Raw genomic sequence first — 13004 nt, 5'->3', positions numbered from 1 at the left:
GTGGACGCTTCCAAAGTGGGGTATATCTCCGTCAAGGTCACGGTACGTCTTCCCGACAGGGACGGCGCCAGGAGTTTCGAAGTGGAGAGACAGTGGGGAGGCGCACCAAATATCAGGGTCCTCGACTGCAGGCACACTTCCAAACAAGGCCAGCACGTCGAGCACGGGGGGAAAATACCTTCAACATATCTAGTCCCCTTTCTCTCTCTCTCTCTGTCGCCCTCTCTCTTTTTGGAGGTTGTCTGCGAAAAATTGGTGCCCTGAAAGCTTCCAAACGCAGACGCCAAGCAGCCTTCCTCAAGGGTACGATGCTTTCAGCGAGTCAGTTACTCAAGCTGCCACCAGTCGGCGCGCCCTCCAGATGCTTTCCGGGCCGCCATAGCCGACCTTCAGTGACAGTTTCCCGCCGTTCCTCCACGAATCCACGAAAATGGGAGGAGCTGGGGAAAAAACGGCCAAAAAACTCGTGACTGCAGTGCTAGTATCCAAAATAGCCTATGCGGCGAGATTCTACCGGCTCATGAAAACCCATCTTTCCAGATTTAAAAGCATGCTCAACGGAGCAAGAAAAGCCATCCTTGGGCTCCCACGCCACACTTCGGCAGAGGAAGTAAGCAAGTGCATCTTCCTCCCAGAACTCACAGACCTTGTGAACCAACAGAAGGAGGCTCAACTATCCCGTCTACAACATACAATCGAGGGAAGAAAAATTGCTAAGTACATGGGAATCGAGATACAAGAAGAGGCCCCCATATTGCCGAGCAAAGCACCGTGAGAACTCATTGACGTAACTCACGGGTGCAAACCTCTCCCAAGAAACATGGACGCTGCGCGGCAGAAGAAAAGACGAGAACACTACGCTCGCATGCACAAGAAGGAGCTGGCTAAGCTTGTTGAGGACGAAAAAAATGAAAGCCGTTTACAACTCCCTGTAACGCCGAATTAGAGCGCAGCTCTTGAGGAGGAGGAGGGAAGGGTACTGGGGGGGGGTCAAGTGACCTTGGGGGTCACGTGACCTTGTGGGAGTCACGTGACCTTGGGGCGTCACGTGACGTCGGGGGGTCACGTGACCTGGGGCCACGTGACGATGCCGATGACGTCATCAGTGACGTCACTGATGACGCCATCAGTGATGATGACGATGCGGATGCCGGTGACGTCATCAGTGACGTCACTGATGACGTCATTAGTGATGATGACGATGACGATGCGGATGCCGGTGACGTCATCAGTGACGTCACTGATGACGTCTCAGTGGCTATGACGTCAACGGGGGGTCACGTGACCTCGGGGGGTATCCCCAGGTCACGTGACCCCCCCCCCCGGGGTCACGTGACCTGGGTAACCATCGTGACCCTCGTGAGGGTAACTCTAGTAACCCTTGTGAGGGCAACTCTCGTGACCCTCGTGAGGGTAACTCTGGTGACCCTCGTGAGGGTAACTCTCGTGACCCTCGTGAGGGTAATTCTCGTGACCCTCGTGAGGGTAACACTCATAACCCTCGTGACCCTCGTGAGGGTAACCCTCGTGAAGGTAACCCTTTTGAGGGTAACTAACCCTCGTAACCCTCGTGAGGGTTACGAGGGTAAGTAACCCTCGTGGAGGGTAACCCTCGTGAAGGTAACCCTTTTGAGGGTAACTAACCCTCGTAACCCTCGTGAGGGTTACGAGGGTAAGTAACCCTCGTGAGGGTAACCCTCGTGAAGGTAACCCTTTTGAGGGTAACTAACCCTCGTAACCCTCGTGGCCCTCGTGATCCTCGTGAGGGTAACCCTCATGAGATTAACCCTCGTAACCCTCGTAACCCTCACGAGAGTTACGAGAGTTGCGGTTACGCCGACGCCGACGCCGCTCAAGCCGGGGAAGGGCCCCTAAGAGCTGCGCTCTAAAAAAGTGAAAGCTGCTTACAACTCCCTGTAACGCCGAATTAGAGCGCAGCTCTTGAGGAGGAGGAGGGAAGGGCACTGGGGGGGGGGGGGGTTAAACTAACCAGGGGGGGGTCACGTGACCTTGGGGGTCCCGTGACCCCCAATGCCGATGATGTCATCACTGAGGTCACTGATGACGTCATCATTGACGATGACGATGCGGGTACCGATGACGTCATTAGTGACGTCACATGACTTCACCAGTGATGATGACGATGACGATGCGAATGTCGGTGACGTCATCAGTGACGTCGCTGATGACGTCATCAGTGATGATGACGATGACGATGCGGATGTCGGTAACGCCATCAGTGATGATGACGATGACGATGCGGATGCCGGTGACGTCATCAGTGATGATGACGATGACGATGCGGATGCCGGTGACGTCATCAATGACGATGACGATGACGATGTGGATGCCGGTGACGACATCAGTGACGTCACTGATGACGTCATCAGTGATGATGACGATGACGATGCGGATGTCGGTAACGTCATCAGGATGATGACGATGACGATGCGGATGCCGGTGACGTCATCAGTGATGATGACGATGTGGATGCCGGTGACGTCATCAGTGATGATGACGATGACGATGTGGATGCCGGTGACGTCATCAGTGATGATGACGTCATCAGTGATGATGACGATGACGATGTGGATGCCGGTGACGTCATCAGTGACGATGACGTCATTGGGGGTCACGCGACATCGGCGGGGGTCACGTGATCTCAGGGGAGTCACGTGACTTCGGGGGGTCACGTGCCCCTCACGAGGTCACGTAACCCCGGTGGGGGGCTCGCGCGGTGCATTATGGGACATTTCCCATGATGCACCGGGGTCACGTGCCCCCCCCCCCCCCCACGAGGTCCCGTGACCCCGGTGGGGGGCTCGCGCGGTGCATTATGGGACATTTCCCATTATGCACCGCGCGGTTACGCCGACGCCGACGCCGACGCCGACGGCGACGCCGACGCCGCTCAAGCCGGAAACGGGCCCCTAAGAGCTGCGCTCTAAAACATGATCGCCTATGTGGACGCCAGCATCTCCTCTATGGGTTGGGCAATAGCAGCCACATACATCCAAGGGAATGCGACCTGGACAGAGACTCAAAGTAACCCTCGAGGCCACCACACGCCGGGCTTCGCCGAACGGGAGGCGGTGTTGCAAGCCATCCGAGGGGCAGTACCCCATCTACAAGACGAACAACAGCTAATCGTCTATACCGACTCGCAAGACACCATCAGAGAACTCAAGAAATACAGGTCCTCTTCTAGCCCCACCATTGACGCTATCTTCGCCTTCGCGATCTCACTATACAGATCCAAGAAAATTCAAATTAATGTCAAGTGGACTCCCGGCCACGAAGGCATTTCGGGCAACGAGCTAGCCCATGAGGCTGCACAGCAGGCGATGAGGAATCTCACACAACCGTCCCTGTTGTCTCAGTCCTCTACGGCAGGCTCAACACCACAGCAACAAGACACTGAGCTTCCCCCATACGATCCAAGGGAGGAACTCAGGTTAGCCCAGAAGACACGAAAACATCTTCTGGCAAGATCATGGACCCCAGAACAACATCCTCTCCCTAGGGAAGAATTCAAGAGAAAAGAATCGGTGATCCTCCGCCGCATACGCACAGGAGGAGCAGTCACACCCAGGTTCAGATACCAAATGGACCTGGCAAGACTTAAGAAACAACAACCCTACGCTGTCCCTCCCGACCCCAGATGCCAGCGGTGTCAAGCCAAGAAATCCATTCCCAGACTTAAACACATACTCTGGGAATGTGTGGCCCTCTCCACCCTCAGAACACTCATCTTCAGTAAGATGGCGAATGACGAAAGACCTTCAAAACTGCAGGACTGGACGCACCCAGCGGGCGACACCTCACGCAAGACCAGGATCCTCAGATCTCTCTTAGAGTATATTTCTGAGGGAGACCTGGGAAACTCCATCTAACACCTTTAACCGAGGAGACGATGCCAAGCCTTAAGGCCACCGCGTCATGAAAACTTCGAGTCTCCAGAGATATATATTTTTTTTTCCTTAAATAAACGTATTCACCACCACCACCTCCACATTGTGTGCTGCGCCGGCCACCACCGGAGCTTTGTTTTCATGTTCTTTTACGTTGCGCGTTGAAATCGTGTGTTTTCTTTGGATCTTTTTGATATCTGGGGCTTTCTTTTATTTCATTTGATATATACATTTCAACATAGCTCTTGTATTTTCTTATTTATGGAATGGTATCGGACAGCGAATGGATCAACGATACAAGATTATAGCCTAAGCTTCAGAGACCATGTAAGTTCATCAAATTCTTATGTTTCTGACGCTAATAAAGGGCAGTAAACGCCATTGCGACCTGTGCAAATTTCAACTGACGCAGTAATTATGCTCTCGCAGTCGTGCTTCTCGCTGCATGTGCGCCCTCGTTTCCGTAAAGCCGAACCGCATGTAAGCGATTTAGCTTGCGACGAGTCGAGCGACGGCGACAACGACGGGAGTCATCGGCGAGCAACGGAGATTTCTCACTGCCGCCCGTCGCATCGCTCGGTTTTCGGATTTCTAGAGAACTTAGCGCTCACCGTCTCCATCGCGTGCTCCCGTCGCTTCCATGCGGTTTGCCTCGTAGCGGGACTGACCGAGCGACAGCGAAGCGGGTCGCCGTCGCTTGTCTCGTTGCTCGCCAAATCGCTTACATGCGCTTTATACTTAAAGGGAAGATGGGGCACTTCTGCATTTGAGAAAAAAAAAACGCTTGAATTGCGTTCATTTGGCCTTTAGAATAACATATATCACAATTATATTTCAATGCGACGCGCCGGAGAGCCATAAGAGCAATTTCAATATAGGGATGAAGCCCCGCCTCCCAAGCCTTGGGCAGCCAAAAGATCCGTTGATGACGTCACGTACAGCGACTTTCTTTCGCGTTTTCTCGCGTTTAACGATACTTGCGCAGCAAATGGTTTGGGTATCCGGGTTCACGGGGTAAAAATGCACTAAAATTCACTCTTAACTCTTTTTTTTTTTTTTTTCAAGAAGCTCCGTAGCTTCCCTTTAATTTCGATGCACACAGCATTGAACCATTAACGCCTCGATATTAAGTATAAAGCGCATGTAAGCGATTTGGCGAGCAACGAGACAAGCGACGGCGACCCGCTTCACTGATTTGGCGAGCAACGGGAGCAAGCGACGAAGACGGTGAGCGCTAAGTTCTCTAGAAATCCGAAAACCGAGCGATGCGACGGGCGACAGTGAGAAATCTCCGTTGCTCGTCGATGACTCCCGTCGTTGTCGCCGTCGCTCGACTCATCCCATGCTAAATCGCTTACATGCGGTTCGGCTTTACGGAAACGAGCGCGCACATGCAGCGAGAAGCACAACTGCGAAAGCCTTACTGCGTCAGTTGAAATTTGCATAGGTCGCAATGGTGTTGACTGCCCTTTATTAGCGACAAAAACGGAAGCATTTGATGAACTTATGTGGTCTCTGAAGCCTAGGCCAGAATCTTGTATCGTCGATCCATTCGCTGTCCGAATCCAGTCCATAAATAAGAAAATACAAGAGCTATGTTGAAATGTACATATAAAATGATTAAGGGACAGCCAGAAATATCGAAAAGACCTAAAGAAAACACGATTTCCACGCGGAACGTAAAAGAACTCGAAAACAAAGCTCCGGTGGTGGCCGGTTCAGCACACAACGCGGTGCAACGGCGAGAAACTGAGGGTCGGCTATGGCGGCAGGGTCACGTGACGTCAAGATGGCGGCGCCCATGAAATGTTGCCTGAAAGGGTCTATACGCCTCGCAAGTGGGCTCATTTTCGTCTTCTGCGCATGAGAAAGGAAGTAGCGGTGACGTCAGAACGCCGAGCCCTGATTGGCTGATCGCGACCCCCTATCTGAGCGTCGTCTGCTCCTTTGCAACGTCGTCTGCTCGCAACATCGCCTGCGTCTGTCTTACCTTTCCTGCGACTTTCGGAACGCAGGTCTTTACGAGCGAGCTCGACTTCGCCTTTCAGAGAGGGCAGACGAAATAACTCGAGCGGTACGTTGTTTTTGTCTAACAACTAGCAGACGCGCATCAAGGAGGGAAGTCAAAGGAATCACTGGCGAAGTGTCCCGGGGCGCCGAGGTTTGTTTGCTTAGAACCGAGAGTGAGCGTGTTAGTCTCCGCAAGTTCCCTCCCAAATACTTTATTCCTCCATTCGTGTGCGGCGAGACCCCTCACTCTTTAACGGCGTCGGCGGGTTGGCGCAGTTAACGTCGTCTGCTTTACGTCTGCTAGTCAAAGCGATGGCTGCTTTACCTTTCCTGCGTCTGTCGGAGATTCACCGCTTTTTCACCGGGGAGAGTCACCGTTGCCTCGGGAAGCAAGGAGGTAACAAGAGGAAGAAATTTACCTCTTAATCTAAAATTGAGGTCAGCGGTCAAAGTATAATACGGGAAGGGTTCACAAGGGTCGCGCGGGCATATTCCATTCAGCACGCCAGCCGGTCGTGGGCAGACGGTCGCCGAGTCGCGGAGTGCCTGCTAGGCCCAACTGCCCAGCTCGTTTGGTCGCGTTCGGTGGAATCGTGGCCGTTGGAGCTTTTCCCGGGTGTTTGTGGATCCAGCGTTCTTGTTCGTCATGCTCTGTTTCAAGTACTTCTTAATTTTTTTCTTGCTGCTTGAAGTCGGGACGCATCAGAAGCGCAGGTAGAAAAATAAACGTCCGTGGGTCGTCGCGACCGCGACACTGTCGGCCATGCTGATTTGATCGTAAGAAGTGCGTAAGACAGCTTCGGAGCTGCCGTAGGATTTCGTCGTAACCTGCGCAAAACTTACGAAAATTCCGTTTCGTGAATACGAATTTGTGTTTAATTTTTGTATTACGCACATTTTTGGCGTAAGATCGTTTCGTGAATCTGGCCTCTGCGCTTCCGAAAGTCGCAGGAAAGGTAAGACAGACGCAGACGACGTTGCAAAGGAGCAGACGACGCTCAGATAGGGGGTCGCGATCAGCCAATCAGGGCTCGGCGCTCTGACGTCACCGCTACCCCCTGCGCAAGAAGCAGACGAACTTGCCCTCCGCATACACAGCGGATTCTCCTTCCTCTCTAGCGGCCGCCTTTTCATCACTTTTCGTTTGATGGTTTCTTCGTGGTTCTGGGCTTGTCTTTTGGCATGTCTTTTTTGGCTTGCTTTGAGATGATGTCGCCCACGGACTCACTAAAGGTATCTTATTGGCACGGTGTGCTCATTGCCAAGGGAAGTGCGGAGGGGACGTACCAAGAGGAGACGTTCCAGGGGGGGGAGGGGGGGGGTGCAGCTTGTACAACCAGGTGACCAATTGCTTTTCTTCTCAACTGAGAGAGGAAGCAAATGCTCTGGGTACAGTGTAGTCTGGGTCTGAGCTTCTCCTGAAGACGCGCCGGACTTCCCCACGACCTTGGCTTAAACAAGACCGCTTTCGTCCTCTCCTCCATCCCTGACTGAGGATCAGCGCCGCAGCGCGGAATACAGAAAGAAGCCGACGAGTGCCTGAAGGGGGAGATGTTTCCTCTAATGGGCTTCACACTACCTGCGGTACGACTTCTCGTGGCGGGAAGCTAATAAAAGAAAAATAAACGGTACAAGCACTCTAAAGGTTTGAGGCTGCTTACACAGGGTCCTCAAAAAAAATTGGCTTGCTCTTTATGTTTATACAGCCTTGATGGAGATGCGCCTCAACGGGTAATCGGTCTCTTAGCTGTAGATGAGAAATTTGGCCAGTGCGGTACAACCGCTAACCTGGGGTTTTTAACGTGCATCACGCAGTAGTGATCACACGAACGCGTGCCGGTACGAAACTCATCCAGATCGAAACGGGCGGGGGCGGCGGGGATCGAACCCAGGAGGCTCCCAGCGGGTCCTCAAGCCGACGCCATAGGCATTTATTTGTATACAATGCCATTTCAACTTAGGGTGGCGGGACATATTTTAGGAAAGGCGCCCGCTACCCCTTGTCTCCCCTTGGCGCCGTTTTTACTTTTCGAGTTAAACGCTACTTCTGTGGATTGACGGCAGAGCTTTCGCGCGGCTTTGCAGGAGCGAATATGTGTGTGTCGAACGGAACGGAGGCGGAGCTTGCTGGTTTGCAACTGCGGCTTCGAACTCCCTACTTAGGGACTTGGGGAAAACGAGCCCTTTCAAAGATGCGACTATACATAAATTAAATAGACAGTGCCTGTGCCCGTTCGAGTGAACACCGACTTCCAAACATCCATGCTGCAGTCGTGATCGGCCTTTAGCCCAGTTTAGATTCGCCGACCGGACAACCGCTCTGCCCCATCATTTCTCTGCACCTGTCCTCTCGACCCTGACGAATGAGCTAACTACCCAAAGACAAGTAAGTGTTCCTTTCATACAGAAAATATCCAGACGAAGTGCAATTGAATATAATTTGGAAGGATCCATTGCTGGTTTAAGGTCTTGTCTAAGTTTAAAAGTTATAGTTGCCGAACTGCAACATGCTTTCAAAAATATTCAAAAATTATTCGCTTTCGTTCTCTCGAGTTGCATCCAGAACACGTGAAAACACAAGTTTGGGTTGGCAATGCCGCATGTGCTGCGCTCTGGACATTACAAATATACGGCGAACAACCGACGAACTTGCCTGGCAGCGTTCGTTTCGCTCGCTGCGTCTACAGTGTTTTGACGCCGCGAGCAGCGTCGAAGCCGCCGGGCCATTTTGTCGCTTGTTTGCAACGTACTCGCTCCATTGAAGCAACCTGCGACAATGAAAAGTATGTTTCAAAACCACGTTCTGCATTTTTGCACTGAATATAAAGTTCTAACTACTATGCCAAGCTTAATCTCAAAGAACAGCCGCGAGTTCTAGATTAAAACGTTTTTCGCATTGTCATTAGCTGCAATGGTTGGCTCTCCCTACATGGTCTGCGGGTGTAACGAGAATATATAAATATTCAAGCAAAAGGAGCTCAAAAGTTGTAGCCCCGCCGGGGATATCTGAGCCATCAAGTAACACTGTCTGCAATTGTCGCAGCCGCTATAGCACCAAATATTCATCCCCAGTAGTTAAACTTCTTTTTCTATTTCTAGCGCGCTGCCACGCGAATGGAGTAATCCCGTTTCCTATAACTACAAAATTCCCTGCGTTATGGTGCTCAGAAAGGATAGTGCCACCACAATTTTCTAGATACTTACCTCTAGCGTGGTCACCCGAAACGTTTTAATTCAAAGAGTTCATCCCCGACAGGTGAACCGATACAAAAGCTCTCAAGATCTATATTATGTTATCAGAGTTTAGTAAAAACGATAACTCCACAAAAAATATAAACACTCTCCCCCCCCACCCCCCCCCCCCCCCCCCCCCGCCGTTTTACACCGAGGAACCGCCCCCCCCTAAAATGGAGGTCTGGATCCGCCCCTGCATGCAGCCCTCCAGGAATCGTTCGGCGAGGATCCAGACATTTTTTGGCTAAAAATGTAGAAACTCACGGGGTCGATGGTAGAAACCTGACGCCAGACTTGGACGTAGTTCAACTACTCTACTCAAACTACTGTAGTTTAACTACTTTTTCGAGTAACTTGGTAACTTTCAATTACAACTTGATTTGGGTAATTAGTAGTTTTATTTAACTACTTTTTTCAGGTAACTTCTACTCAAATTACTAACTACTTTCGAAATCTAGTGCTAATTTTTCTCATAACGGAAGTTTGAGCGCAGAAATGAACAAGACGCCGGCAGATGAAGTGGCATTCCCTAACAAGGGGCCCCCTTGTTCGGGAAGGCGTCCTTGGCCCAAGGTGGCGACGAGCAGCCAAAACATAACAACGGCGCGCACGAATGCAGGAAGAGATATAACAACTTGGTCGGGTATTGGCCTAATCCGGTAATGCACACAGGCGCCGCGTTTTCAGCTGCAACCATGAAAGACGGTTTCACTCCGAGCGCTGTTGCTGTTTACGTGTTGTCTGCCTTCAGTGAGTTTTGACTCAGCGGTAAGGTCCACGAAAGGTGCCACTGGAATGACCTTGCAGGGGGGCGCCTGTTCCAACGGTCGCATCGTCGTCAGCGCATACGTCTCTGCCAAAGCCGGACTCCCCCCCACACAAACCCTGGCACGGATAATCCGTTCACGGGAGCACGTTTTCGCTTCCAGCTGCAACTGTACGAGCGACGATGCTTGTTCAAGTAATCCTTCGCGTCCTTCCGAGTCCCGACCTTCCATGCCTGGGAGACCTCCTCTTTGTTAAAAACGATTTACTTGTCAGGCGTGTCAGAATATTGTAGTCGCCATCGAGGATTCCGAGTTACCCTTGGGAGATCCTTTTGTTGGACCCGGCGTCAGCGGTCCATCTTCTGTCAAACCAAAACATTTTTTTTTTCAGCAGCGTAGCACTAGCACTACAACGAGATGCGCAGTCGTCCGGATGATCTCATCGTCGTGGCGCGAGACTTGAACCGTTGAAAGTATGGTACACTCGCTCAGCGTACTCTCAGAACGTCGTCGGAATAAAGAGAAGCGAGTCATAACAATCTCAACTTGACGAAGAAAAAAGAAAAAAAAATAGCAAAGTTTGTTATTAAAGATCCTCCCTACCCGAGGGAAACCTCACATGTTTCGTCATAGGCACCCAAGATGCCGACACTCGCTTACCCGACCCTGCACAGCCTGTTTCTCAAATTCAACGGTGCCGTTCCATTCAGCGCGTCGGTGGAACGTCTGTTTAGCTTGGCTGAGGACGTCTTTAAAAGGAAAAGGGGAAAACTCTCCTATCAAGAACTTTGAAAGTCAATTGCTTCTGCGAGCGAATAAACTATTTTCGTAAAAAGGCAAGCCATAAATAGACTACATTTATTTTAGGCTCGCAGGGTTTTTCATTGATCAAAACTGCTGTTTATTTTGCTACCACAAAAATATAAAAAAGTAACTTTGAAAGTAACTTCAAAGTAACTCGCTACTTTTTTACAGTAGTTAGTAGTTTACTCAATTACTATTACAAATGCGTAATTTCTACTCTACTCCAATCACTTTTGGCGTCGATACTCAGTAACTTAACTACCTTTTTTGAGTAATTTGTACATGTCTGCCTGACGCACGCTGGCCTCCTACACAGTGCTGTTAACCGTAAAAAAAAAAAAGTGTGGATTTTTTTTTTCGGAATTGGGCGATTGAGAGTAAAATGTGTACATAAAAAAAAGTTCTTGCTCAAAATTTGCCTTGCTTTTTCAAGTCAGGTTTTGGCGAAGCCTACCTCGTGTAGCAACATTTAACGTTTATTTATATTATGGCAAGCCAAATTATGTATTATTGTTGGTGTCGGTCGCGCTTATAGGGAGTATTCACTGGGGACATAGCTCTGTGCTCGACTGCTGAGTGCGCGCTGACGGCGGGCTTTCACAGTTCTTTTGCAACGTGCATTTTGCACCATCAAGAATGTCGGTCTTAGCAGTCTAATAATGTGAGGTCGTTCTGAGCATGAGCTCTAAACATCGACCTCAAGTACATCGTCCAGTGAATACCCTCTATAGCATTCCACGACTTTATGTATAAGTGCCATAGTTTTGTTTAACCCGAGACTGGGGTATTTCGGAAAAGGGGACGAGAAGAAAAGAGGCCACAAGGAGGCGACGTCTCAAACACTCAAAACAACTCAAAACAAAACTATGGTTAACTTCCACCAGCTCGCCTGCACCCTTACAATTTTTTCAGTATAAGTGCATTTGGACTGTGCCTAATTCATATTTACCACAATGTATTTCTGTAAATGTTATATATTAATATATTTTACAATATATTTTTGAAAATATATTTTACTACAAAGCAAAGAAAATATTTATTGACCAAAAATATGTGAAATGCATCTTGAATGTACTAACATCCTATAAATTCATTTAAGTGTATTTGAGGTGTTCTTAAAGTACATTTTAGAAAACACTTATTTTTGCGTACTTAGAGAAATACATTTTAATAATATACGAAGGACAAAAAAATGCATTTTAGTGTACATTTTAATGCATTTAGAGACAGAAAATACGTTTAAATGCATTTGAAGTAAATTTGGACATATTTCGAACGTATCAGCACATGATATGAAATATGTTAACAAAGCCTCGGTTCGTGGTGTGTGTGTTAATGTGTGATGCGAAGAAAAGAGAGGCTGGAGCACGTAACTATGTATGAACTGGCGAAATGTCTCATCTACAGCGTGAACCAGTGCCGCCACACTTAAAAGGTACATCGACCTTATGCTGCATAGACACAACAAACTTGCTTGCTCTTTTTGTACCGCACAGGTCAGGACGCCACGGGCTACAGACATCACCCTCCGAAGTCGACTACTTATCTTCTTAATGAAGATAAAGCGTGGGCTGACATTTTCCGCGCGGTGTGTTCACTTCAGTGTGCATTGCACAACTGCTTCTCGGACCTTCCATGCCATTCTGGACACACTCTATGCCAAAACCCAGGGATGGTTGGTTTGGTTTTCAAGAGATGTAGTGCAGGAGAGCATGCCCCCTTTGTGTCGTGACAAGTATCCTACTTGCAGGGTCATCATAGACTGTACGGAAGATCCCATCGAAACGCCATCTGAAGTGAGCGAACAAAATTAATTGTTGGAGTAGCCACCAAGAGCGACTTCACTTTCAAGTTCCTTGTCATTTGTTTCTAATGTCTTTGGTGGGCGATCCAGTGACATGTACATAACAGCAAACTCCGGATTGTTAGACCTTCTTGAACCCAATGGCCTCGTGATGGCAGACAAGGGCTTCCCTCATATTTGTTGTAATTTTGATGCACGCCAGGTCACACAAGAAATCAAGTAATTTACGGCATTAGAAGTTGAACGTACCTACAAGATTTCCTCTCATCGTATTGTTGCCGAGCGTTGCATTCAAAGAATAAAAGTCTGTAACATCCTGCGTGCAAGGCTATCCTATGAGCTTAGAAATCAAGTGGACAAAATAGTAATTATGTGCTGCGTTATTGTGAACATGCAGAAGCCCATCCTCAAGCGACACGTGTGAAGGAAGGAAGCAAACCCCATGTGATACTACGTTCAAATGCTGACATTTAA

At 49.4% G+C, this 13004-nt stretch overlaps 1 protein-coding gene and 1 pseudogene across 1 annotated transcript; both read left to right on the top strand.

Annotated features, from left to right (window-relative positions):
- The first annotated feature begins 820 nt into the window (after positions 1–820).
- Positions 821–3929, top strand: LOC120850775. The gene is made up of 2 exons (XM_040223428.3): positions 821–908; positions 2950–3929. Exons 1-2 carry the CDS (start codon positions 821–823, stop codon positions 3891–3893), a joined length of 1032 nt encoding a protein of 343 aa, XP_040079362.1. The 3' UTR covers positions 3894–3929.
- Positions 3930–12235: 8306 nt separating this feature from the next.
- LOC115309699 lies at positions 12236–13004 on the top strand (annotated as a pseudogene).

The sequence above is a fragment of the Ixodes scapularis genome, unplaced genomic scaffold (assembly GCF_016920785.2).
Source record: "Ixodes scapularis isolate PalLabHiFi unplaced genomic scaffold, ASM1692078v2 PGA_scaffold9__187_contigs__length_104089568, whole genome shotgun sequence".
Lineage (NCBI taxonomy): Eukaryota > Metazoa > Arthropoda > Arachnida > Ixodida > Ixodidae > Ixodes > Ixodes scapularis.
Note: the sequence above shows the minus strand (reverse complement) of the source record. Positions and strands in the feature narration are given on the sequence as shown.

What these genes read in the sequence shown, in the direction of transcription:
- LOC120850775 (XM_040223428.3), top strand. Translation starts at nt 821, where the DNA reads ATGGACGCTGCGCGGCAGAAGAAAAGACGAGAACACTACGCTCGCATG. An exon ending in GCTTGTTGAGGACGAAAAAA is followed by an intron (nt 909 to 2,949) that starts ATGAAAGCCGTT and finishes CTGCGCTCTAAA; the next exon opens with ACATGATCGCCTATGTGGAC.